At 42.0% G+C, this 27389-nt stretch overlaps 1 protein-coding gene across 13 annotated transcripts in view; it reads right to left on the reverse strand.

Moving 5' to 3' along the window:
• The window catches only part of DLG2 (discs large MAGUK scaffold protein 2), a 652065-nt gene that overhangs the window by 78192 nt on the left and 546484 nt on the right, over window positions 1-27389 (reverse strand). For 9 of the 13 annotated variants that reach the window (XM_085889199.1, XM_085889200.1, XM_085889205.1 and 6 more), the window contains 3 exons: window positions 18170-18269; window positions 16046-16078; window positions 9691-9741 (listed from right to left, as the gene is read on the reverse strand). In XM_085889199.1, coding sequence (XP_085745325.1) covers window positions 9691-9741; window positions 16046-16078; window positions 18170-18269 — 184 coding nt within the window. Of the gene's footprint in view, window positions 1-9690; window positions 9742-16045; window positions 16079-17459; window positions 17506-18169; window positions 18270-27389 lie in introns of all 13 variants that reach the window. The other 4 variants (XR_015060300.1, XM_085889201.1, XR_015060299.1 and 1 more) reach the window with 4 other exon arrangements.

The raw sequence follows: 27389 nt of genomic DNA on the forward strand, positions 1-27389 counted from the left end.
AGAGTATTGGTGCTGCCGAAGCAGTCTCCTTGGCTATTGGGCGCAATCCTGGATGGGTCGCCACTCCGACGCAGTATACCAGCAAGCTGGCACTCATTTTGCCGACCTCAGAACGATGACAGGCCAAGTTAACCCCACCTGGTATTAATTCAACAGCTGAGAGGGATTTGAACTCAGGACCCTCAGATCCAAAACCCACCACCCTCACCATTAAGGCAACACCAGGCATAATGGATGGGTGGATGTGCATAAACAATATCCTATCACCGTGCATGGTGAAATTTCTGTTGCTTTCTTGATATTTTTTCCAGAAATTGAGGGAGGATTTGGGTGGTGTTGCCGCCTTGAATAGCTCACTTTTCTGCCCAAGTTGCTCTGAGAGCAATGAGAATATACCACAATGTCTGGACTGACCTCCCCATGCAGAAGAGACCAAGCAAGGTCGGCCAATTACTTCCTGAAGATAATTAGTGAGCCAGCTGGATTTTCACTGACAATGCAAATGTGACTTAATATTCCTCAATCGAGGTTGGTTTCCAGAAGCTTCTAATCCAAATCCTTAACAGTGCTTCCTTCTGCTGGATTTGAACCCAAAACCTCTGTGATGCCAGTCCAGTGCGGTCCTCACTGTCTATGGTGTTCCATGCACATCGTCTTTAGGTGGAGTCTGTTATTTTTGCTGTTGAAAATTTCACTAAGATATACCTTATGAAGGAATATAACGGAACATACTGAAAGAAGTTCAATGGAATGGAGGAGGTAAAGCAGTGAGGAGGAAAAAAAAAAAAGAGATGAACAATTCTGGTAAAAACAAGTTTCAAGTGGAAAGAACATTACCATGGCAATGCATTTGATTTTGGGGAACAGCATTAAAATTACAAATGTATGATAATTATTTTATTCCACAACTTTCACTTGCTCGCCCTTTTCTCCAACTTTGAGGATATGCAATTATTTGATAACAATTTTTCACAGAGGGCTTTAATCGAGCACCCATAGCAGGCATTCCATGAATCCGTGATTGCAGGAGTCCAATTGGGCGACAATGAGCACTCAGCTGATAATCTGAGCCACAAGACATTGCTAAAGAACATTCCTGCTGTTTTCCATTGCAGTCGAACAAACAAAATGAAATGTGATTCACCTATGATGCAATCTGGGAACACATTGGAGACCTGAGTGTGGAAGAATAACATACTAAGTTGATTTGTAACTCTACATCGAACAACATCCATAAAACATAAAAAAAAAACGTTTTTTTTTAAATCAAGGAGGGAGTCACAAGTAACAAAACAGGACATCTTCAGCATGTCCAATGTCAACGCATGCAGCAATTCGAGAACAAATGGGAACAAGAACAAATGACACATCAACCGAAGTTCTTACACATGGCATGAGAATCATTGCACAGCAGTCTAATAATAGATTAGGATTGAGAGCCCAGGCTCTTAAAGAGAAGGCCTGGGGCGAATAACACTTCATGGCTGGCCAATCGTCACCAAAATGATGGCTGAGTCATCTGTCACAGGGGCCAACTCAGTAGTACGGCTCAAACAGAAATGCTGGTGGCATACTAACATCTTAACGTTCGTGTATTTTATAAAATTTATCGAGATGTCAAAGGAGGGATAATATGAGCCAGATTAAGAAATGTAAAAAGCAATACAGATTGAGAAAAGGTGGCAAATACAGACAAATAAAGAACATTCTTCAACGTTGCTCCATTTGCTCTCCAAGTCTTCTGACCCTCCCAAATAACTTCAGGAGTGACTCATTCTACCAATAGCACCCTCCCGGTTAAGCTTCCAAAATCCAGGCTGACTGCACTGCCTCAATTCCTTTGTTCCTCACTTCCAGCATCTGTGGAACCACCTTCCAGAGGCCATTTGTTTCCACTCTTTCCTCCAGGGTTTCAACAAGGCAGTGCACTACCACCTCGTATCACCCACACCCTGACCCATGATCGGTATTATCCTCATTAATATATCTTTCTTCACCTCCTCTCTCTCTTCTTTTCCTGTTCATGCATTCTCTTGCTGGTTGTTCCCAATCGTTGCCCCCTGCACTCCACTATCAGTTCAACCTTGCTCTTCCATGAGCCTCGCTATTGCAGAGGAAATTTTTTTTTTATCGTGAGAAACAGAAACAATGAGAAGGGCACTCAGGAGAGCGCGTATCTCCGCCAGGCTGAACAGTATAAGTTTTGTGATCAGCCCCACGATCCCACTGATAACCAGACCTGAAAAAAACAAGCTCGAATGAGCTAAGATCCTCGTCCTCTTAATGATGACGTCATAAAACCGAGTATGACGTCATTGTGATGTATCAGGGATGTGATAAATTATCTGTGCTAATGCCCGGCTTGATTCCCGCAAACAAAATTCAAACAGCTTGCCCAGTTTCGGAGATAATGGTATAGGCGATTTCCATTTGCGGCGATATTATGACGTCAACTTTTTTTTCGGAAGAATTTCCAAAATCGGAGATGGTTGCTGCCTGCGCGTGGGCTTTCTGCATATACATGGCAAGTTTCACGAAGATCCGATGAAAACTCTGGGTTGTGAAACAACAAATGTCAAAAAATAGGAATGACGTCATAAAAATTGATATGATGTCATAGTGATGTATCATATGTGGGGTAATTCATCTCTGCTAATGCCCTGTTCGATTCCCGCAAACAGAATTCAAAAAGCTTGCCGAGTTTCGGAGATAATTTTTTTGGGCGATTCCCATTAGCGGAGATATTTTGACGTCATAATTTTTTTTTCTTGGAGGAATTTTCAAAATCGGAGATGGTTACTGTCTGCACAGGGTATTTTTACATATATCTGCCAAGTTTCAGGAAGCTTCGATGAAAACTGTAGGCTGTGAAACAAACTAGTTTCGGAGATAATGGTATAGGCGATTCCCATTAGCGGTGATATTATGACAACTTTTTTTTCTTGGAAGAATTTCCAAAATCGGAGATGGTTGCTGCCTGCGCGTGGGCTTTCTGCATATACATGGCAAGTTTCACGAAGATCCGATGAAAACTCTGGGTTGTGAAACACAAAATGTCAAAAAATAGGAATGACGTCATTAAAATTGATATGATGTCATAGTGATGTATCATATGTGCGGTAATTCATCTCTGCTAATGCCCTGTTCGATTCCCACAAACAGAATTCAAAAAGCTTGCCTAGTTTCGGAGATAATTTTTTCGGCAATTTCCATTAGCGGAGATATTTTGATGTCATAAATTTTTTTCTAGGAGGAATTTTCAAAATCGGAGATCGTTACTGTCTGTGCAGGGTATTTTTACATATATATATATATATATATATATATATATATATATATATATATATATATATATATATATATATATATATATATGCCAAGTTTCAGGAAGTTTCGATGAAAACTGTAGGCTGTGAAACAAAAAAGTCCATAAGAACAACAATGTGAGTAAGACTTAGAGATCCTCCACGAGGATCTAAAAATCAAATTGGCATGTTCTTATCACCGAACCAAATCATCCACATAGTTTTGTCATTTAATTACTCATTTTGTCATAAGTCGTCCACAACTTTTGGAGATATCATGATATACATAGTTTTTGGCCCCATCTCTCAATGGTGAAGTATCACTTTCAAAAATTTAAAAATTCGTCAAAATCGAAGCAATTTGTCCTTGTCGCACACCCAACCTGTCCACCTAGTTTCGTCTGAATCGGTTCACAACTTTTTGAGATATGATTCAATATCGTGTTTCACCCAATCTCTTCAAGGTGAAGAATGACTGAAAAAAATTATGTGCTTGCTCTCCTTGACCGATCACCTACAGTACATACAGAAAAATGTTTCAGAATGATTGCTTGAAAATTGTGGACAAAAATCGTGTGACAAACAGACAAACGTATTGACAAGAGTACATGGATTAAGAAGAGCGAGAATTGTTTTGCAATACATGTCCCCGACCGATGTGATATTTTCTAAGTCCAAAAGAGCATAACTGAAAAATTGACGAAACACCCTGAAACTCAAACTTTTTCTGTTACTTATCACAACAAAGCCATGTACTAAGTTTCAGTTGAATATGTTAAAGGGTATGGGAAAAAGTCTGAAAAACCACAGGTGGGATGGATGGATGTGTGGACAGATGGAGGGCAAACCTATTGTACCCTCCAGTGAAAACATTTGGGGACTAATAATAGCAAGGGGATATAAAATAATTCCTTTAAAGTATTAATCTAACCCAGGGGTCGAAAATCGTTATTTTTGCTCCACCACCATCATTAGCCCCCGTTGGACCTCGTCCGAAATGGGGCTTATGGATTTGGTCTCAATTTTCATATGTGTGTGGGTGTGTGCGTGTGCACGTCCGCACCATATCTTGGACATGTATCGACCAATTTTACTCGTACTTGGCAAAAAGACAACATATGATAGTATATATGAGCACATCATGTTTTTTTTTTTCCTGACATCAGATCCAAGATAGCCGACTGGCAGCCATTGTAGTTGTAAAAAACCTGATGTTGAACACGTCCTCAACCATTTCTTGGACATGCATTTACCCATGCTATTCAAACTTGGCAAACAGATTACGAATGATTTCTTACATAAGCACGTCATTTTGTTTTGAGATCAGATCCAAGATGGCTGACTGGCAACCATTTTGTTACTTAAACGTGTCCCTAACTATTTCTCCGACATGCATGGTCCGATTTTGTTCCAACTTGGCACAAGCACAGTACACGATGGTATAATTTTATTTTGCAATCTGATCAAAGATGGCCGACTGGAAGACTGGTGGCCATTTTAGTTGTAAAAAACCTAATGTTGAACACTTCCACAACAATTTCTCTGACATACATTTTCCGATGTTGTTCAGACTTGGCACACACATAACAAATAATGGCTTATATAAGAACATCATTTTTTTTTGAGAACAGATCTAAGATGGGTAACTAGCAGGCATTTTAGTTGTAAAACACCTGATGTTGAACACGTCCTCGACCATTTCTCGAACAAGCATTGACCGATGTTGTTAAAACTGGGTACCCAAATAATCAATGACGGCTTCCATATGCACATCATTTTCTTTCGAGATCAGATCCAAGATGGCCGACTGGTGGCCATTTTGTTACTTAAATGCGTTTCCAACTATTTCTTCGACATGCATGGTCCGATTTTGTTCAAGCTCGGCGCAAGCACAGTACGTGATGGTATACATGTGCATCTCACTTTATTTTGTGATGTGATGAAAGATGGCCAAATGGTAGACTGGCAGCCATTTATGTTGTACATAAATATGGACTAACCCTTTAATTCCACAGCAAAATTACGAAAACAATGGGGGCTATGACATTTTATGGCTTTTTAAATTGTTTGTTGAGATGTCAGCCAAAATGTGTTTTAAACATTATGGCATTGACAGGCAAAAATTCAGGTCCATTTGCTTTGGAAACTTGTTGGTTTTAGGCCATAAGTTTAAATTAGAACGTTGTTGGAAATTGAACGCAGAACATTTTGGAGTCAACCAGAAGTTGATAAGACTTCTGGTTCCAGAGTTATCACCAAAAATGTGTTTTATATTTTTGTAATGTTATGTCGTAGTCGTAACGCATCGACTGAGTTTTACAAAACTCTGGCGTGGGCCGTCACAGGGATGTTGCCTGCAATCTGCAAAAGTTTCAGAAATATCGACTGAGGAGTTTATGCTATTGGCAAGCGGACAGACAAACAAACAAACAAAATAACTAAACCGATCAACATACTTGGCAAAATATATTTCTTGAGAAATGAAGAACAAAATTCTTGAAATTTTTTTCCTTTAAAAATGCTATCAAAATTGTATCGCTGGAAATTTATTTCACCAGCTAACAAACAGACAGACAAACAAACAGTCAGGCAGCGGTGAAAACATAATCTCTCACCTTCGGTGGCGTCAGTAACAACAGCATGATATTCTCTTGGGCAATACAAACAAAAGCAAAACGAACACTCGGATTTTGAGCTCGGAAACACTGTAACATATAGTATTTTGTTGTGAAGAAATAATTACTTGTGCTAAATTAAATGTATGAGAATAGGAGAGATGAATTATAACGTGCCTTGAGACAAAAGAGGACAAAAGAGGGGGAAAAAAGAAGTAAAAATGCAGCCTTCATAAATAAACCGACCAAAGATTTTACATCATTGATACCTCAAACTGGATTAACCATATGGGTGGAAGGAAAGAGGAAGAGAATGAGGAAGTGGAAGTGAAAAGACCTCCTTGTCTATAAACGTTTATGATAAATTACCTTGACAGCCAGGCTCAATGGTATTGTGGTTTGAGTGCCTGCTCTGAACTTGGCAGTTAGATTCTAACCCTGACCAAGTAATACCAAAGACTTTTAAAATGGTACATGCCACTTACTCGCTTTACGCTCATCATTTAGAGGACAGAGCACAAACAAATGTCATAGGCTGGCATCCCATTGATTAGGGAGGGGTGCACAATTCTCCATAATTCCCTCAGTGATTGCAGAGAGAAAAATGACATCACAAGATTGCGTCTCTGGCACCCAGAGTGCACCATAAAATTACGTCACTTCCTCCAAGGTTATGGCTTTGTCTGAAGTCAAAGTTGTTAAAAACCTCTGTCTGCATGTAACAGCTTCTCCATGAGCCAAAGGACCAGAATTACAAAAGCTAACATCAACAGTGCACCTCAAGTAGCTTCATTTAAGAGAGAGAGAGAGAGACGGAGACGGAGACGGAGACGGAGACGGAGACGGAGACGGAGACGGAGACGGAGACGGAGACGGAGACGGAGAGGGAGAGGGAGAGGGAGAGGGAGAGGGAGAGGGAGAGGGAGAGGGAGAGGGAGAGGGAGAGGGAGAGGGAGAGGGAGAGGGAGAGGGAGAGGGAGAGGGAGAGGGAGAGGGAGAGGGAGAGGGAGAGAGAGAGAGAGAGAGAGAGAGAGAGAGAGAGAGAGAGAGAGAGAGAGAGAGAGAGAGAGAGAGAGAGAGAGAGAGAGAGAGAGAGAGAGAGAGAGAGAGAGAGAGAGAGAAAAAAAAAAAAACATATTGGGAAACAGTTTGGCTTACCAACCTGATTGTAATGCTGAGAGCCTACAGTGGGGAGAACAAGTATTTGATACACTGCCGATTTTGCAGGTTTTCCCACTTACAAAGCACGTAGAGGTCTGTAATTTTTTATCATAGGTACACTTCAACTGTGAAAGACGGAATCTAAAACAAAAATCCTGAAAATCACATTGTATGATTTTTAAATAATTAATTTGCATTTTATTGCATGAAATAAGTATTTGATCATCTACCAACCAGTAATAATTCCGGCTCTCACAGACCTGTTAGTTTTGTCTTTAAGAAGCCCTCCCATTCTCCACTCATTACCTGTATTAACTGCACCTGTTTGAAATCGTTATCTGCATAAAAGACAGCTGTCCACACTCAATCAATCAGACTCCAACCTCTCCACAATGGGCAAGACCAGAGAGCTGTCTAAGGACATCAGGGACAAAATTGTAGACTTGCACAAGGCTGGGATAGGCCAGAGGACAATAGGCAAGCAGCTTGGTGAGAAGGCAACAACTGTTGGCGCAATTATTAGAAAATGGAAGAAGTTCAAGATAACAGTCAATCTCCCTCGGTCTGGGGCTCCATGCAAGATCTCACCTCGTGGAGCCTCAATGATCATGAGAAAGGTGAGGGATCAACCCAGAACTACACGGCAGGACCTGGTCAATGACCTGAGGAAAGCTGGGACCACAGTATCAAAGAAAACCATAAGTAACACACTACGCCGTCATGGATTAAAATCCTGCAGCACACGCAAGGTCCCTCTGCTCAAACCAGCACATGTCCAGGCCTGTCTGAAGTTTGCCAATGACCATCTGGATGATCCAGAGGAGGAATGGGAGAAGGTCATGTGGTCTGATGAGACCAAAATAGAGCTTTTTGGTTTAAACTCCACTCGCCGTGTTTGGAGGAAGAAGAAGGATGAGTACAACCCCAAGAACACCATCCCAACCGTGAAGCATGGTGGTGGAAACATCATTCTTTGGGGATGCTTTTCTGCAAAGGGGACAGGACAACTGCACCGTGTTGACGGGAGGATAGATGGGGCCATGTATCATGAGATCTTGGCCAACAACCTCCTTCCCTCAACAAGAGCATTGAAGATGGGGCGTGGCTGGGTCTTCCAGCATGACAACGACCCGAAACACACAGCCAGGGCAACTAAGGAGTGGCTCCGTAAGAAGCATCTCAAGGTCCTGGAGTGGCCTAGCCGGTCTCCAGACCTGAACCCAATAGAAAATCTTTGGAGGGAGCTGAAAGTCTGTGTTGCCCAGCGACAGCCCTGAAACCTGAAGGATCTGGAGAAGATCTGTATGGAGGAGTGGGCCAAAATCCCTGCTCCAGTCTGTGCAAACCTGGTTAAGAACTTCAGTAAACGTCTGATCTCTGTAATTGCAAACAAAGGTTTCTGTACCAAACATTAAGTTCTGCTTTTCTGATGTATCAAATACTTATTTCATGCAATAAAATGCAAATCAATTATTTAAAAATCATACATTTTGATTTACGCTTTTGTTAGGGTTTTACATTTACAAAATTAATTGGATGTTATAAGGCGACCAGGGTTGCGTCAGGAAGGGCATCCGGCGTAAAACATGTGCCAAATCACGATGCGGATCATACGGATGATCCGCTGTGGCGACCCCTAACGGGAGCAGCCGAAAGAAGAAGAAGAAGACATTTTGATTTTCAGGATTTTTGTTTTAGATTCCGTCTTTCACAGTTGAAGTGAACCTATGGTAAAAATTACAGACCTCTGCGTGCTTTGTAATCGGGAAAACCTGCAAAATCGGCAGTGTATCAAATACTTGTTCTCCCCACTGTAGTTTGCCTCCAGGTTGCCTGGAGCAGATCTTTTCTTCCGACCCACCAACCTTGAACTCATCTACTCCCGTTCATAATGGATTTAAGAACTTGAAGTCAGTTAAAGGTGAAGGTCCAGACATAATGATTTTTTTCTATTCAAGGAGTGATATATCAACTGTTTCTCGATATGTTTAGTAACTCTTTTGCAGATATGTGGATTAACAATGTGGAGTGCCGATGCGAATTCACACATTTTTGTGCTTCAGCGCATTGAATGGAAACTGTCATGTTTTCAGTAATGGCAAGACTGCATAAAGAAACCCTAGAAGACAATCACAGTTTGAAGCGCTCTGTTAAGAAGTCAGGTTTAAAAAAAATTTAAAGTAAAGGTTATTGCGGCCGAGGAATGAACGAATGAAAAAGGGGAGAGAATGAAATGATCAAAGTAAAGGAGTAAAACTGTGTAACTTGGTCTAACCACACTGTGCTTCTGTTTAGCAATTAATTTATACATTTTTAAAGTGAAATCAATTGGAAAATTAAGACAAATGGTGTTCTGCTGTTCCTTTGTCAGGAGAATTTATCAGAGTTTATCGGTGTATCAAAAAAGTGAAACATAATTTCAAATAAAAACATATCCTACATCCTAATTTCATTTCGTAAGATATTCACAGGGACATGAAAACTCACATGCATAGACACAAGTTCTTTAATGTAAAACTGAACGATAACTAAGGAGACAAAAATGTCAGACAATTCTCATGCAAGGGCAATCATTATTTATTTTTAGGATACTTGTTCATCAGCCTGACCTTCTTGCTGAATGACGGGCTCGTAGGAAAGTATGTGATCCTCTTGACTGCCTGAAGACACAAAATGACAAGCATGATGTCAAGGTCAAAGCAAACAAAATAAGAACATTACAAGGCACATTTCTTGAGGATTCTGGCATCATAATTGACTCGGTACTCCAGCTAACCGTGTCTTCTTGGTGGAAATTGTGCGATGCCAGGATGCTCCATCCTCTGGCTACATTCCGTAAGCACCATGTCCGCAAGATGCCCAATCCATGCGGCTTTAGTGACGCCGCGACAACTACACAAAGGCAAACACCAAGTAAAATAGGCCCAGCAACTGTGCTGCGTTTGCGCAGTACCTTTCCTTCTGGATACAACAGGTCATTAGCTTCTCCAAACAGCTAAGACAATGGGTGTATTGCCAAAATGGAGTCTGAAAAGATAAAGGCTCCCGGCTACTTGAAGAAAACCCGGGGGTGTTTCAATTAACGCTATTCTCAAGTGTGCGCTTTGCTTTGATGGGAGGACCTCTGAAGCATTTTCATTTCATAAGTGCCTGAGCAAAATGAAAATATGACTTAAAAGCAGGGTAATTGATGATAACAATTTGCAGGAAAGCGTTTACAAAATGAAACGGCAGAACTTTCACGCAAGAGCATGCCATCTGTGGGGATAGAGATCCCGATCCATCTCCAGCTATTCACGATTTTCCATTCTCAGGCTCTGCAGGCTACATCATTTCTTGTTGCGATGGTTGTTATTACCTATCTGATCGTTACTATGCCTGGTGTTGGCTTAATGGTTAGGGTGGTGGGCTTTGGATCTGAGGGTCCTGAATTCAAATCCCATTCGGCTGTTGAATTAATACCAGGTGGGGTTGACTCTGACTGTCATCCTTCTGAGGTCGTCAAAATGAGTGCCAGCTTGCTGGTATCCTGTGTCGGAGTGGTGACCTGTCCAGGATTGTGTCCAATAGCCAAGGAGACTGCTTCGACAGCACCAACGCTCTGCACAGAGTATGGTCCAGTGGATGGATGGATTGTTACTGAGGATGAGGTATAATGTTGATGATTTTTGTTGTAATATTTAGCCATCAATCATCAGGCACATGTTGGTAGATATAGTGTGAGTTTTGAACCTACATATATTTTTCTTCATGTTTATTTATTTGAAATTGTTATTTTATGGGTTTAAAGTTAAAAGTAGACATGGCTTACACTCCTTACGCTTTTATATTATTATTTTTTAATCTTCCTATTGAACATAAACACACAAATTATCTTAATGTTTGGCTATTTTTTTTCCAAGTTGGAAATTTTTTCAACACTTAGAAAATGCACTTATATAAACCTCCTCACCCCAATGACAAAAAATTGCAAATTGAGTGGAATGGTTAGCATAAGCATGTTAGGGAGAGCGACGGGCAGCCCGAGGTGCAGCAATGCCAAAATTTAGGATCATTGAAGGTCCACAGAATCAGGTTTTTTTTTTTTTTGATGCCATGATATTGATTGTTAAGTAATAAAGAAATGAACCTGCATTATTATTCGAATATTTTTTGAGGTGTTAACGTTAAAAAAAGCCAACCTGGTGGGTCCTGCCCTGAAAAATTCCAAAAACAACACCATGGTTATGATATCATCTGTCTGGAACGACTGTCTGCGAACGCAAAGGATAATGGTCGCACAACTCGCTTCAGACTCGTCAGAAAGTGAATTTGAGGAATAATTTTCTGATGAAGAACCCTCCGATTACGACGTTAGTCAAAATCATGATGTGGAAGGTGCTGTTAGACCGTACATGTATGAACTCGAGGTGGAAATTTGGGATGACATCGTGCATGAAATACCTGGTATTCACAACAATCAGGATGGCGTCGAAGAAAGACTCGGCAATTACAACTGGTGAAGTGGTAAATCGTCGAGCTAGAACGTGGTAAATGTGCAGCTTACGAGTATTTTGATGTGACACTTCTCTGTAATTCTTGTCGGAACCACATTGGACCTCCATAGAGTGCATACCTCCATCCATAAATAGTGTAGGTTTTGTTTCCCACTGATAGGCCGGATCTGGATTCAGACCTGAACCCAAGTCGAATCGGCGGGTGCTGGTCACCTAACCTACTCATCCACCTAGTTGTGTCATAACTCGTCCACAACATTTTGAAATATCGTGCTGTATATAACAATTTTGGCCCGATCTCGAAATGTTGAAGAATCACTTACAAAATTAAAAGATTCTCGTATCTGGATGTATAGTGCAATACTAGACGTATGGATGATTATTACCATATTGGATGGGACTATCCTCACAATGTACATGTACATGTAGTGAGAGAGGGATGTACAACAGGTTAATTGGCACTGATTGAACATAACTGTACAACCCCCGGGGCAACAGTACTTTGTGTACATGCATAAGTATACATTGATGCTGATATTGATGAAGTGAATACTCCTCCTCTTCTTCTTCTTTCGGCTGCTCCCGTTTGGGGTCGCCACAGCGGATCATCTGTATGATCGGCATAGTGATTTGGCACATGTTTTATGCCGGACGCCCTTCCTGACGCAACCCTGGTCGCCTCTTACGACACAGGGATATGGTACACCTATTTTAACCGGGGTATACACCAGCCCAGTATACTGGTACTCATTTTGCCGACCTCGGAAGGATGACAGGCTGAGTCAACCCCCTGGTGTATTAATTCAGTGGCCCAACGGGGCTTGAACTCAGGACCTTTTGGATCCCAAGCCGCTGCCCGAACCACTGCGCCAACACCAGGCTCTAATACTCCGTAATGCTTGGACATACACCCCTTCCCCTCTAACACTCCCTAATGCTTGGACATACACCCACCCCCCTGTAACACTCCGTAATGGCACTGGACATGCACCCCTTTCCCTCCAACACTCTGTAATGCTTGGACATACACCCCTCTTCCCTGTAACACTCGGTAACACTCTATAACACTTGCACATACACCCCTTACCCTGTAACACTCGGACATACACCCCACCCCCACCCCTTGTAACACTCCGCAATGCTTGGACATACACCCCCTCCTCCCTGTATCACTCTGTAACACTTGGACATACACTCCACACCTTGTAACACTCCGTAATGCTTGGACATACACCCTCTCCTCCCTGTAACACTCTGCAACACTTGGACATACACTCCCTCCTCCCTGTAACACTCTGTAACACTTGGACATACACTTCCTCCTCCCTGTAACACTCTGTAACACTTGGACATACACTCCCTCCTCCCTGTAACACTTGGACATACACTCCCTCCTCCCTGTAACACTCTGTAACACTTGGACATACACTCCCTCCTCCCTATAACACTCGGTAACACTTGGACTTACACTCCCTCCTCCCTGTAACACTCTGTAACACTTGGACATACACTCCCTCTTCCCTGTAACACTCTGTAACACTTGGACATACACTCCCTCCTCCCTATAACACTCGGTAACACTTGGACTTATACTCCCTCCTCCCTGTAACACTCTGTAACACTTGGACATACACTCCCTCTTCCCTGTAACACTCTGTAACACTTGGACATACACTCCCTCTTCCCTGTAACACTCTGTAACACTTGGACATACACTCCCTCCTCCCTGTAACACTCTGTAACACTTGGACTTACACTCCCTCCTCCCTGTAACACTCTGTAACACTTGGACATACACTCCCTCTTCCCTGTAACACTCTGTAACACTTGGACATACACTCCCTCTTCCCTGTAACACTCTGTAACACTTGGACATACACTCCCTCTTCCCTGTAACACTCTGTAACACTTGGACATACACTCCCTCTTCCCTGTAACACTCTGTAACACTTGGACATACACTCCCTCTTCCCTGTAACACTCTGTAACACTTGGACATACACTCCCTCTTCCCTGTAACACTCTGTAACACTTGGACATACACCGCCACTCCCAATGCGTTACGTAATTTTTGAATTTCCACAGCTGTTCTGTCCATTTTCTTCTTTTCCATTCGATTAAAATTATCTCTAATCTTCATGGGGATCGCGTCGGCTTTTGATCGCTTCAATTTCCTCATCCCAAACTGGGAATACAGGCCGGTATCCAGCGAATTATCTTCAAAATGGGTGCTGCAAATGACGCTTGAAACACTTGGGCCATGCCACTTTCCTCTGGTCAGTTTTATCTTGGTTATCCATATTTTCCTTACAGCTGGATCTTTTGGGAAAACATGCATACTCACACCATCTTTGGATGCATTGCTAGAACCAGCAACAATACATCAAGCTGGCATTCTCAGTACTTTTTCAGAGTGCAGAGTTTTTCAGAGTGTTTGGAGGCTGCACGTAAACACAAGTGCTGAAGCAAAAATATCCTCAAGATGATGTAGCGGCTCATGTGATATATGACGTAATCATATCGCCGCTTTTAGGGGGGGGGTGATGGGGGTGACGGGGCCAATCGAGCGTACAAGGACACCAAAAAAACATTAAAATCTTTAATCAAGAAAAATATATTTATTCAAGAAAAAAACAACGAACACCAATTTAGTGTTCAGTGAAGCCATGTCTGTTCATGAAATCAAACATGAATTTCTGATTCTGTGGACCTTTAAGTTAATTCCAATCATTAAATTAGTATGGGCAAAGGCTTCTGTGAATTCCAAAAATGAATGGTTAATCAGTTATCAATTGTTAATAATATTATCCTGAAGACCAAAATCACATCCTTCATGATAATCATTTCACTTTGGGGGTGAAGTGTTGCGTCCAAAGCTTGTTACAAAACTTCACAAGTCAGGTAAGTTCTCGGCCGCATTTCCCCAGATCTCTGAGATCAAAAGATCCTTGCTTTTTCCTCCGGTTAATTATGTTAATGGTTAAGGTGACCGAGAGTAATGGATTTAGCAAATAGTGACTTAGGGTTCGACTCATTTCTTGTGTCCATGAACATCACCTGTAGACACACCTCCAAGGCTCAGAACTTTCACCTTAGCTCTGTATGCTTTTGCGATCCCTGAGAAGCACTTCAATAGTGCAACTGAAATAGTGGAGGTTGCAAGGAGGATACCTGGCTCCAGGTGCTGCCAATTATTGCTGCATGCCCTTGGGGTGGTGAGTAATTCCTGTTGCACGTTAGCAGACTTTTTGTTTTTTTTTACCTCTGCCACAGAAGGCGGATGAAGGTTATGTTTTCACCCCTATCTGTCTGTTTGTTTGTTTGTTTTTGCTTGTCTGTTTGTGAACAAAATATCTCAAAATGTTGCAGAGAAATTCGGGCGAAATTTGGTGGAGAGCTTGGGTATGTGACACCAACGAAATGATTAGATTTTGGTGAAGATCCAAATCCAGATCCGGATCTGAGAAGTTTTAAAGTGATTCTTCACCATTGAGTGATACGGCTAAAGTGACATATGGCACGATATTTCAAAAAGCTATGCACGGGTTCAGACGAAACTCGGTGGATGAGTTGGTTCGGCGACAAGAACAAGATAATTAAATTTCAGTTCAGGCCCGAGTCCAGATCTGGCCTATCAGTGGGATACAAAACGTAAAGTAATCAGCTTGGAGGAGGTATGCACTCTACCGAGTGCCCTTCTAGTTTTCAATGTAGTTGTGGGCAGATCTTACAACATTTGTGCAAAAGTACATCAGAAGGTGCAAAAGCCTGTGGGGAAACCTTTACCTTCTGAAGCGCTCTAACCTTTATGTTGCTATAGATCCTTACTTTGAGAGTAGCCAAGAGGACAACAAAGGCTACCTAATCATGTAGATGCAAACACCAAAATGAGAATGCCCTTCAACAATGTGCCAAAACTTTCTTCGAAGTTTTGAAAATTCCCAATAAGGTTTAATAATATTTTAACCTTAATGGTTTAAAATAATATTCCAACCTTCATATTTGCGAAAATGGGCTCAGTTTCAGTCACTGCGAGAGATTTGATTGTTATTATGCGACCACATGAATGCGAGTCACGTCAACAATTTGCTTGAAACAGAAGCAGAACTATTTAAATAGGTCTCAAAGAATGATGTGAAAAATTGGGAGTGATCCTATCCAAACTAATTAGGGTTAAACAATCTCTGATGGCAGCAGAGAGGAAAGAAAAACAAAACAATAGAGAGAATACAATCGTGTCACTTTTAAATATTTTAACAATCACAGTTTATTGCTTACTATAGGGTCCTTTAACATTTTAAGCATTTCGGTGTTTGATATATAATTCAATTTTCAACTGCAGCCGACAAATATTCATGAACGTAATGTATAAAAGCAGCCTTGGGAAGGTTGTGTTCAGAATAACAAAGAGGTTTGCAAAACAGGACACAAAAAAAGCAAGGAGAGTCTTTTGACAATGAAGACTTACTGCAATGGTTCTCAAAGGACGATGGGACGAGGTCTAGAAAAAAAACAAATGGTGTGAAATGCAAAAAACAGCAACATCAGCAAAAAACACATGCAGCAAAACAAGAAAATAAGAAGCGACAAAGATGTAGAATCAATTATTAGATTTTTATGAATTGCAGGCGATTGAATTGTAGCATTCATGACCTCATATCAAATTCTCTTTCAATTTGATCCAGACTCGGAGGTGTAATGGTTCGAGTGTCTGCTCTGGGAGGCAGGCGGCTCGAACCCGACCATGGCTGAGTCAGAGCAAGGACTTAAAATGGTACGTGTTACTTCCTTGTTTGATGCCCAGCATTTGGAAAGGATAAAGCATGGACAAACAACAGTGGTTGTAAATCATAGTGCAGATTTGATCGACCGAATGGCCTCCTCCTGCATTGAATTTTCCTGCAAGGGAACTCTTTTTCTTCAAATTATTATTCATACTTTTCCTATCAATTTTGAAATAATGTATTTTGCGGTAAGTGTAACAAGACACATTAGGTCAGAGAAATTGGATTTCCATTACCAACAACAGATTTTCGGGAAACTTAAATGACAAGACATGCTTTTTCCTTTGCGGAAGGAGTATGTAGTTTGGGGGGGTATGAGAATAGGGTCAGGTTGCCATGGAAACATACTGCAACCACCCTGAAGGCCAGATTTCTCCATTAATTATAAACACACTATTCCACTGCACATGTTTGTTTCACACTGTTATTGAAAGCTGAAAGCATAAAATGACGGACACAATGGTTATACTTAAAAAGTAGGAGGGCAGAGAAAAAAAAATTCACAAAGGGCAGGAGGGGAAATATGCAAAGTAGAAATGAATAAAAGGCCAGAAAAATGAAATCATGAAATTCACTTTCAAAATTACAAGGCACAACATCCCATTTCTTGATGATGGAAGCACTGTTGGGATGCAAGATGGGGGGTGGGGGTGGGGAGGGTGAAAATGGAAGGACACTGCATATCTGAACACAGAAAGAGAGGTAAAAAGGTAGAAAGAGAGACAAAGAGAGATAATGAGAGATAAAGAGGGAGAAAGAGAGAAAGAAAGATAAAGAGGGAGAAAGAGAGAAAGAGAGAAAGAAAGATAAAGAGGGCAAAAGAGAGAAAGAGAGAAAGAGAGAGAGAGAGAGAGAGAGAGAGAGAGAGAGAGAGAGAGAGAGAGAGAGAGAGAGAGAGAGAGAGAGAGAGAGAGAGAGAGAGAGAGAGAGAGAGAGAGAGAGAGAGAGAGAGACAGACAGACAGACAGACAGACAGACAGACAGACAGACAGACAGACAGAAAGAGCCGTTGAACTGACATATAAGTGCAGACATCAAATGCACACTTGCTTAGTGTGTCATGGGGGTGGATTCTGTCATCTGACTGCAGAGACTTACGCAGCATCTTGGACGCAAAATCGTCCTCACTTAATCCAGCTCTTTCCTGGAGAGCAGTTGGAGGCCGAGACGCAGAGGAAAAAGATAAGGAGGGTAGGAACGGATTGGGTGGGGCAGGAGGACACAAATTCGGGAGATAAAAAGAAAACAAAAACACAAGCAAAAAAGAAGGTAATGGCAAAACAAGGACAGAAGAGAAAATCAAAACAGACATGGGAGAGGTGGGAGAAGTGGGAAAGAAAAGCAGAAGTTACTCGTAGCTTGTCCAAACCAAGGCAAGATGGCAATTGTTGGTGGCAGGTTTTGGAGAAATGTAGCATCGAATGCAAATTTAAAGTGTTACATTTATTTTTCTCTTCCATATCCATGGAACTCTGAATTCTGCAGCTCTTGAGATAGGCACTGGTACAGTCATGTTCGAGCCATGCCATGTCCATGTTGTATTCAAGGAGTTATATGGAGAACACAACATTGGGTAATAAAAGCAATTTTTTTAAAACCCTCAGAAACTGGTCAATTAAACTTTATATTTGATTCACTGGGGGATGAAGAAATGTACATATTGTAAAAACAAATAAAAAAATAATTCGATTCAAAAATATTGCAGCTTCAACCTGCTTACCACCTTTGCCATCATACCAGGGTTTAAATTTCCTCACTTCCCACGAAGCCAGTCACTGTCAACCAGGTCACGTAACTACAATACTTACAATCCGGCTGCCCGTTTCCAGCTTTGCCTGCATCCTTGTTCTTGTAGAAAGGAAACTTTTTCGAAAGGCAGAAACTCTTTTTATGCTTTTCATGGAATGGCTGTTGAAGCCGATGAGGAGAAATGAAAGTGGGTTGGAGGAAGATGAAGAAGGCAGGGAGGAGGTTTGCAAAATGGGGATGGGTGGACATGGAGTGTGGAGTGAGGGTGGAGGAGATAAACATGGAGGGAGGAATACATGAGGCCAACATCGAAACATCATGCGAGATGTCGGAGTCAACGAATTTGTCCGAGTACCATCTGGCACTGGATAGCCAAGGATATTTCGCAACTTTTGGCTTGAAGGTATCAGAAAGGCCAAAATAGTTGCCAATCACTATCTATTGCAGGTTTTGAATACTTTACAGTTTACACTCATAATAAAGTGAATATACATTTTTAAAATATTGCATTCATTTTTACACCAGTCTCCCAACCTTCTTCCTATAACATACTTTGTAAATATGATCACCTTCCTCACCCACAATGTAGTGTTCTGATTGTGTTACTTTGGCTTATACTTTTACAGATTGTGCAAAGTGCATTTGAGATATGTGCTCGGCATTAACATCAGCTCTTCAGATGGCAATAACCATAATCTGAAAAAAAACGATTAAATTAACGGCAAAGATTATGATTTATACAAATACCTCTTTCTTTACCTCCCCTCCAACCCCACCCCAAAATGAATGCACAATAGCCCTGAAAACACACCTCCTTTCCAAATGTATACAGCAAACCCTTAAATAACATGGGCGTTACATTCCTGGAAAACGTCGCGAATAGCAAAACCGCAAATGCTAAAATTGAGGGCCTAAGGGGGAAAAAGGAGGTGAGGTTCCTGGACTTTGAGAGGAGTAGAGGAAAGTGGGTGCAGCCAAAAATAAACATATTGTTATGGATCTGGGGTTCGAGTGTCACCACAAGGGGAAGCACTCGAGTTCCTCCCAAACTTCTGGTCCTGAGGCCACCAAGCATGGATAACTCCACCTGCTGATGGGTTTCTGAGCAACCACGAATAACAATTGGTACTGCCAATCCTGGCAGGGTTTCACTACTTCGCTTGGGTACCTTACCTGTGAACAGCCATGCCAAGGTGGGGGGGGGGGTCTCGTGCCCTCAACACACACCTGGATTACTGCTGAGTGATGCAGTGAGGATACACTGGCTAACAAGAGCAAATCACATGAGGTAGAACTTCCCAGCTAACAGTGCAGTACGTGCAGCCTACGCAAGACCAATGGAGGAAAAGACGATAAACTGGGTACATTGACCACATAAGGAATTTATTACAAAGAAGGTCAAGGAAAAGTGTGTGGCACGATAATCACAGGGTTTTTTTTTTTTTACTAAGGCAATATGTACAGCAGGGGAAAGCAAGGATTGGTGTGGTGTGGCACAAGAGAATACTTGTATGAGGTCAGTCTAAAAAGTAACGGGACTGAGCCTGCTGTGTGCTCCACTTACACAACTTGAATAAACAGGAGCGTCAGTCTTTCACAACATTCCAGCAATATATATGATTAGTGATGGTTGACTGCGCTCATTGTGTGATTTTTTACAGGTCGTGCTTGACACGTTGTCAAGTCTGAGTCGTCGCGCTATGAGTCGTGAGCAGAGAGCCAATCTTAAGTTTGTTGCCAAGCTTGGCAGAACACCTTACGAATCCTTCGCAATGCTGCAGCAAGTCCACGGGGAAGAAACAATGTCACGTGCACGTGCAATTGAATGGCACAAGAGGTTCAAAGAGGGACGGGAGGAGGTTGAAGACGATCCACGGTCTGGAAGACCTTCAACGAGCAGAAAGGCAGACAACATCGAGCGTGTGAAGTAGATGGTGCGCACAGATCGTCGACTCACGGTGCGGATGATTGCTGAGGAACTTTCCATCAACAAGGACACTGTCTGGAGCATCATCACTGAAAATCTCGAAATGTGCAAGGTGTGTGCAAAGATGGTCCCCAAGCTGTTGTCCAAGGACCAGAAACAGCAAAGAGTCAATGCCTGTCAAGACATTATCGAGCGCCTCGAGGACGATCCAGACCTGCTCGGGAGAGTCATTACTGGCGATGAATCGTGGATATTCAAATACGATCCCGTGACCAAATGGCAGAGTCGTCAGTGGAAAAGTCCGGCATCACAAAGACCAAAGAAAGCAAGGATGTCAAAGTCGGAGGTCAAGGTGATGCTCATCACGTTTTTTGACATCAAGGGCATCGTCCACTTTGAGTTTCTACCACAGGGTCAAACAGTGAATCAATACGTGTACAAGGAGATCCTCCGGCACCTCATGAGATCAGTCCGGGACAAGAGGAGGGATCTGTGTGAGAACAACTCCTGCGTGCTCCACCATGACAACGCCCCTGCTCACAGTGCACTGAGCATCCGACAGTTTCTGGCAGAGAGGAACGTGCCAACTCTGGAGCAACCCCCGTATTCGCCAGATTTGGCCCCTTGTGATTTTTTCCTCTTCCCAAAGCTCAAGGGGGTGATCAAGGGGACCCGATTTCCTGATGTGGAGGCCATCAAAAGGGCCATGACGACAGGGCTCTGGAGGATTCCAGAAGAAGCCTTCCAGGGGTGCATTAAAGCATGGAAGAGGATGGACAAGTGTGTGAGACTGGAGGGAAACTATTTTGAAGGGGACAAGCTGTGATTTCCATATATTTTTTGGAATAAAATTTCTGTGAAGTCAGTCCCGTTACTTTTTATACGGACCTCGTTGTTACAAAGAGGACACGTTGCCGAGCTTATCCGATTCTAATCTTCGGCAGGATCAATTAGCACATGTGGCCATTAGTTTTATAGACCACCCTCGACCTACTTCTGGTCGTGTGCAAAAGCATGGGATCTTTTTTTTTTGGGGGGGGGGGGTGGTGGAGGCGGTTAACGAAGAAATAAAGACAACAAAGAACAACAAATGATTGATCAATGTATATTACCATACTACCCAGACTGCTCATAAAGAATTGCCAAGGTGATGTCAGGTGCACAAATTTGAGTGGTCTATAAGCCACGACATACCATCCCCAGTGTTATAAACAAACTGTAAGAAAGATGATATTGCAATTGACGATACATCAGGAGTGGCATATAGCACCACCTACTGTGGTTGTGGTCATGAAATGGTGGACCAAGAAGGAACCCGAAGAAGTAAAGAGCAAAGATGGAGTCATCAAGAGGAACCTAGATAGGATTCTAGTTTCAGCCACTACTCCACAACGTTCAAACTCATCCAGCAAATCACATGGGGTAGAACGTCACGTGGGGTAAGGCATATGTTGGTGAAACTGGGAGGAATCTGAATTCAAGTTTGGATGAGCACAAAAGGGCAATGCGGCTTGGTAGGGCAGAACAGTCAGCTATTACATGGCACCAGATACAAACTGGGCACAAATTTGACCTGGGAGGAATCCGTATACTGGTTTCCACACCCACCAAACATTGACGATTGGTTCTTGAAGACTGGCAAACAAAAGAAGATGGAGGTGGTTTAACCAGTGAAACAATTGATCTCCCAACTCAATACAACACATCAATAAATCAAACAGAAGACTAAATACTGCATTGGAGTCATCAGAAAGTATCCCAAAAAGTAAAGAGCAAAGACGGAGTCATCAGGAGTAACCTGGATAGGATTCGGGTTTCAGCCTCTACTCCACAACCCTCCAACCCATCCAGGTGCAGTCAAGTGAGCCTTACAGAAAAAATTCTGCAATAATTCACTTCTGCTTTGACAGATAGAAAAAGAAAGAAATAAAGAGTAAAAGAGATGAAAGAAAAGAAAAAGCTAGAAATGGAATGAATAAAGGCAAATGTGAAAAAGTGGAAAGAAATGTGAAATGAAAGAAACAAAGAACAAGTAGTACAGGTACATTCAAAGTACACAGCCACATTGGTAAATAAATAAATAAATAAATAAATATTCTCCAGCGCACGACATCGCCAGGGCACCTTCGACGCCCAGCGATGCTGCCGTGAAGTACATGGAGACGGAATTGGGAGGGAGCGGTATATCAATGTACAATGTCCACATAGTATTAAACAAGAGTATCAAGAGATCAAACAAGAGTATCAATCAGATATTATTAAAGCTGAAATTTGGGGACAAAAGTAAAGATGTGCTTTGGCAAAAACAGTATTTTAAAAAAATTTTTTGATTAATAAATTAATTGATAAATTACTTAATTATTATCGATTTATTAATTACTTATTTTCTTTCTCATCTGGGTAATATCTAAGATTAGATCCCAATCTCTTGATACTCTTGTTTGATACTATTTGTACAATGTGCATTGATACACCTCTCCCTCACAAAGACAAAAGTGAAGATCTCCAAGAAAGAAAATAAATAAGTAATTAATAAATCGATAATAATAAAATAAACCAATGTCACCCGCAGGGTGACCCGTATCTTGCCAAAAGGTGACCACGTGTGACTTCGTTAAGGTCACACTGAGGTGAACAGAGCTGCTATCCACCAGGAGCGACTCCTTGAGGAATATCTGCCTACGAGAGATTCCGATGAGAATCGTTCTACAGAGTAACCATGAAAAATATGCTTTGCCTCATAATGTCACCAAATGACGTCATAATGTCTCAAGCTTGACATAACTAGAAAGCACTCATCGAGGTGTTCAATTTGAGGTACTACACGATATGGTTCCTAAAACTTGAAAATTTGACCTTGGGGTCAAATATGTTTGACCTCAGGTGCTAACCATGAAGGTCAAGGCCAATCGCCACCAAAAATTAATCAGCTGAGCGCCAGACCATGGACTATATTCCCATGAAGTTTGAAGAAGATCCGATCAAAATTACTCAAAAAATAAGGGTTTCGTCGACTCCCCTAATTTGCAACAAAGTGACCTTGACCTTTGACCTTGACCTTCAAAATTTTATGCGCTGAAAGGGACCTCTATAGGCCTATGATATGCGAAGTTACAAAAATTTCCAATGACAACTGTGCTCTGCAGAGTGATTTATATGTGATTACAGACCAAAAAAAACAAACAAACAAACAAAAAAAAACATATGAAGGTCAAGGCCAATCGCCACCAAAAATTAATCAGCCGAGCGCCAGACCATGAACTATATTCCCATGAAGTTTGAAGACGATCCGATCAAAATTACTCAAAAAATAAGGGTTTCGTCAACTCCCCTGATTTGCACCAAAGTGACCTTGACCTTCAAAATTTTGTGCACTGAAAGGGACCTCAATAGGCCTCTGATATGCGAAGTTACAAAAATTTCCGATGATAACTGTGCTATGCAGAATTTTTTATACGTGATTACAGATAAACAAAAAAAACAAAAAAAAAACATACAAGCTGATGAACATATCTTGCAAAAACTTCGTTTTGGCAAGATAAAAATAAAAAATAACGTTTTTGCCAAAGCACATCTTCACTTTTGTCCCCAAATTTCAGCTTCCTAGCTCAAAGGATGGCTGAGATATCGCTCCGACAAACAAGAAAACAAACAAATGGAGTAAAGAACTGAGTATTCCCTTCGGCACCCGGCGATGAAATCATTCATCGCCTGGATATGGAATTAGAAAGGAGAGGTGTAAAACAAAGATGTCGGGTGACCACTCACCACATGCATCATCCTTATGCTAGATCACAGCATTTACAACACAGGAACCAGCAGTAACACAATGATGATGAAATGGCTTTCTTTACTTTAATACAAAAAGTGTTTCATGCTTCCGTGCATGACCGAAAGAGTCGAGATTGGTTCAGAAAAGAAACTGACTAGCCGGTTCTCTTTGGCTTGGATGAAAACCTATGTGTGTTCTGTGCAAAAGTTTGGGTTATTTTCACTTTGTGATGCCATTCCCCATTAAATATGTGTGAAGCTAGAATTGTGCAAGAAAGGAAGATCATAATTCAAATTTCTTTGAAGCTCAAATGAATATCACAGCTACCTTGAAGTATGTTAAATAAATTAGGAAATTGACAAAGTTTTATTTTTGTTATACATATTATATTACCATATTATGTGCTCCGAATATTCACTTACCACAAATAAAGTATGCAGGAAGCAATTTGTGGATTTTTGTACAGTGAATAAGAATAAATTGTTGAAAGAATCAACACCAGTTACATGAATGTGAATCAAAAGAAACACAAGAAAAGTTGCAAATTAGTTAATATGTGAAATCAGTTTTCATCAGCTTGTTCTCCTGCTTGAAAGACTGAGTGAGTTTAGAACGGCACCAAGGAAGCAACTTTCAAAGGAACAGCGTGTGATGATCCAAACTCTGTGGGAGGAAGGTCACAGGATGAAGAAAATAGCAGAAAAGGTGAAGATCTCCGACAGTGGTGTGACTGAAAGTGGTGTGACAGTGGTTCAAGACTTTGCAACGACTGAAAGAAACTGGCTCAGTGCACAAGACAAGAAAATTCCAGGAAGCCCCAGAAGAACCATCTCAAGGCAAGACAAACACTTGAAGATGCTCAGAAGAAAATGAAGACAGCAGCTGACAAATTAAATGAGAGTAGGACTGAACATTAACATCTCGTCCAGCACTGTGTGCAGAAGGCTGATTACAGCAGGTCTCCATGGCAGGGTTGCAGAAAAGAAACCACTGCTAAGACCACAGAATAAGGTGAAAAGACTGAAATTTGCAAGGAAGTAACAAGATTGGGTGACGGAATAATGGAGTTGGGTACTCTGGTCTGATGAATTGAAGTTTGAACTTTCATACACACAGAATATACACCGAACATCATACACAAGACACCCCAGTTCATACATCGAAGACCAGAAGAATGTTACAACACACAATGCGTACAGCCTACTGTTAAACACGGGGAAGGCTCTGTGATTGTCTGGGGTTGTAGCTCAGCTTTTGGTGAAGGAAAATTTGTTAAAATTAATGAGATGCAAAAAAAGTGCTTTCATTCAAACTTTTGTGCCTCACTATCTGCCTTGATCTTTCCTGGGAAAGCCACATCTCCAAGTTGGCCTCCAAAGCCAGTTGCCGATTGGGCATCCTCTATCGTGAAAAGTCCTTCCTTGGCCCACCTGAGCTCCTGACCACATACAAAGCTTTCATCCGCAGACTGATGGAGTACTGCTCTCCCCTCTGGGCTCCTGCTTCTCACCTTTCTCGTCTTCACGCTGTGGAAACCAAGGCATTTAGGATCATTGGCATCTCCCGCAATGAGGCTGAGTCTTTGGGCCTCTCACTCTCTTAGAGCAGTCAGGTCGGTGGTCTTTCTGTCTTCTACCGTCTCCTCTCCGGTCTCACCCCCACCCCCCGATCTGTCTGCCATCTGTCCCGCGCAATTTACGCAGGGCCCTCGAGGTCCGCCAGAAATCCCCTTCTGGTAAAACTATCAAAATCACAAATCACTGCTCACCTTCATTCTTTCATTCCTCTTTTTTCCTGCCTTTGGAACAAACTCCCACACACTCTTCAATTCCACTCTTCCCTCCAGGTCTTCAAAACAGCTGTTCACCACCATCTCATATTTTCCCCCATCCAAAACCATGATCTTTTCTACCTCCGTTAATCCACCCCAAACCCACCTCCTCCATATTCCCTGCTTTCCTTCCTGAAAGTCCCTGTAGTGTCCATCTTGTTTACCCCATGTACCCCCACCCCATCCCTCTCCCTTCCACAGATCTCCTCATGTGTCTGTTCCCCACTGTTTTGTGCTTCCCTCTCCCGTCCCTCTTGTCTCCTGCTCCCCGAAGTTTGTACATCATGTTGTACATCATGTGTATAAGCTCTTATACGAGCCTTGACATTGTACATATTTTTTAAAAAAAGAAAAAAAAAAAAGAAGAAAAGTACAAGCAGATGCTATATCATCAAAAAGTTCCTGGTGGAAATCGTGCAATCGGAAGAAGATTCATTTTCCAACATCATAATGATCCAAAACACACTTTAAATATCGTAAAACTATATTTGGAGAACAAGGTTACAGCTGGTGTGCTCCAAATGTTAATATGGCCACCCAGAGCCCAGACATGAGTCACATCAAGGCCGTATGGGAATACCTGAAACGGAGAAGAACAAGAGGAACCCAACTAACCTTACAGGACTGTGGCATGGACTCCAGAATACTTGGCTCAATATTCCTGAAAGAGTTCTTCATTTGTCCACAGGAAGCATGGGTAAAAAAGTAATGGCACTCAAGAAGGCAAAGGGGCAGACAGAGAAAGTAGTGACTGATACTATAAAATGACAAGGTTTTTATTTTTATACTTGGTCTAACCTCATGGAAGAGCTAGGACACAGAACAGAACAGGACACAACATAAAAACGGAACAGCAGGAGAAAGGGGAAATGCCAATAGCAGGATGGAGGGAGAAGGGAGATGGAGACGGACAAACAAGTGATGCAGGTAATGATGAGGGGTAGGGGAAAACTCAAGAGGTGAATAAGATAAATACATAAGCAAAATTTTGGGAGGGGTGGGGTGATTTAACGGGTGTAGAAAACATCATGGCTTTGGATGGTGGATGACCTGAGATGGTGGTGAACAGCTGTTTTGAAGACCTAGAGGAAAGAATGAGATTGAAGGCAGCGTGGAAGGTGGTTCCACAGGTGGGAAAAGAGAGGGATAAATGAGTGGAGGTAAGCAATGGTTCTGGATTTATGCAGTTTCACTGCAGGTCGGTTGCTGGTGTACAGTGAGTGTTCTGCAGATACTTGGTGGGGGACAGAGCACGGAGAGGGCAGAGAGTGCAAGACCAGAAATGAGGTGGAAGAAGACAGAGTGACCACGGACCTGTCAGCAATGGTGAAGTGATAGGCGCATAGACTCAGCTTCATCTTGAGAGGTTCCAATGATCTTGAAAGCCTTGGTTTCCACAGCATCAAGCTGAGCAGGATTTGAGGCAGGGGAGGTAGCCCAGAGTGGAGAGGAGAACTCCACCAAGTTGCAGATGAAAGCCTTGAAGGTGTACAGAAGCTCAGGTGTGCCAAGGAAGGACTTTGCATGATGGAGGTTGCCCAGTCGACATCTGGCTTTGGAAGCCAACTTTGACATGTGGCTTTCCCAAGAGAGATCATGGCTGAGAGGGAGACCCAAGAGTTTGAGTGACTGAACCTATTTGAGTCAGTTAGATATTCGATTAGAGGGTTTGTGGAACAGTTCTTTCATCGAGAGAGTGTGTGTGTGATTTTTCAGGATTGGAAGACATGTTCCAAGTGTTTGTCCAGT

The sequence above is a fragment of the Eptatretus burgeri genome, chromosome 7, assembly GCF_056783735.1.
Source record: "Eptatretus burgeri isolate ZD-2024b chromosome 7, Ebu_testis_v1, whole genome shotgun sequence".
NCBI lineage: Eukaryota > Metazoa > Chordata > Myxini > Myxiniformes > Myxinidae > Eptatretus > Eptatretus burgeri.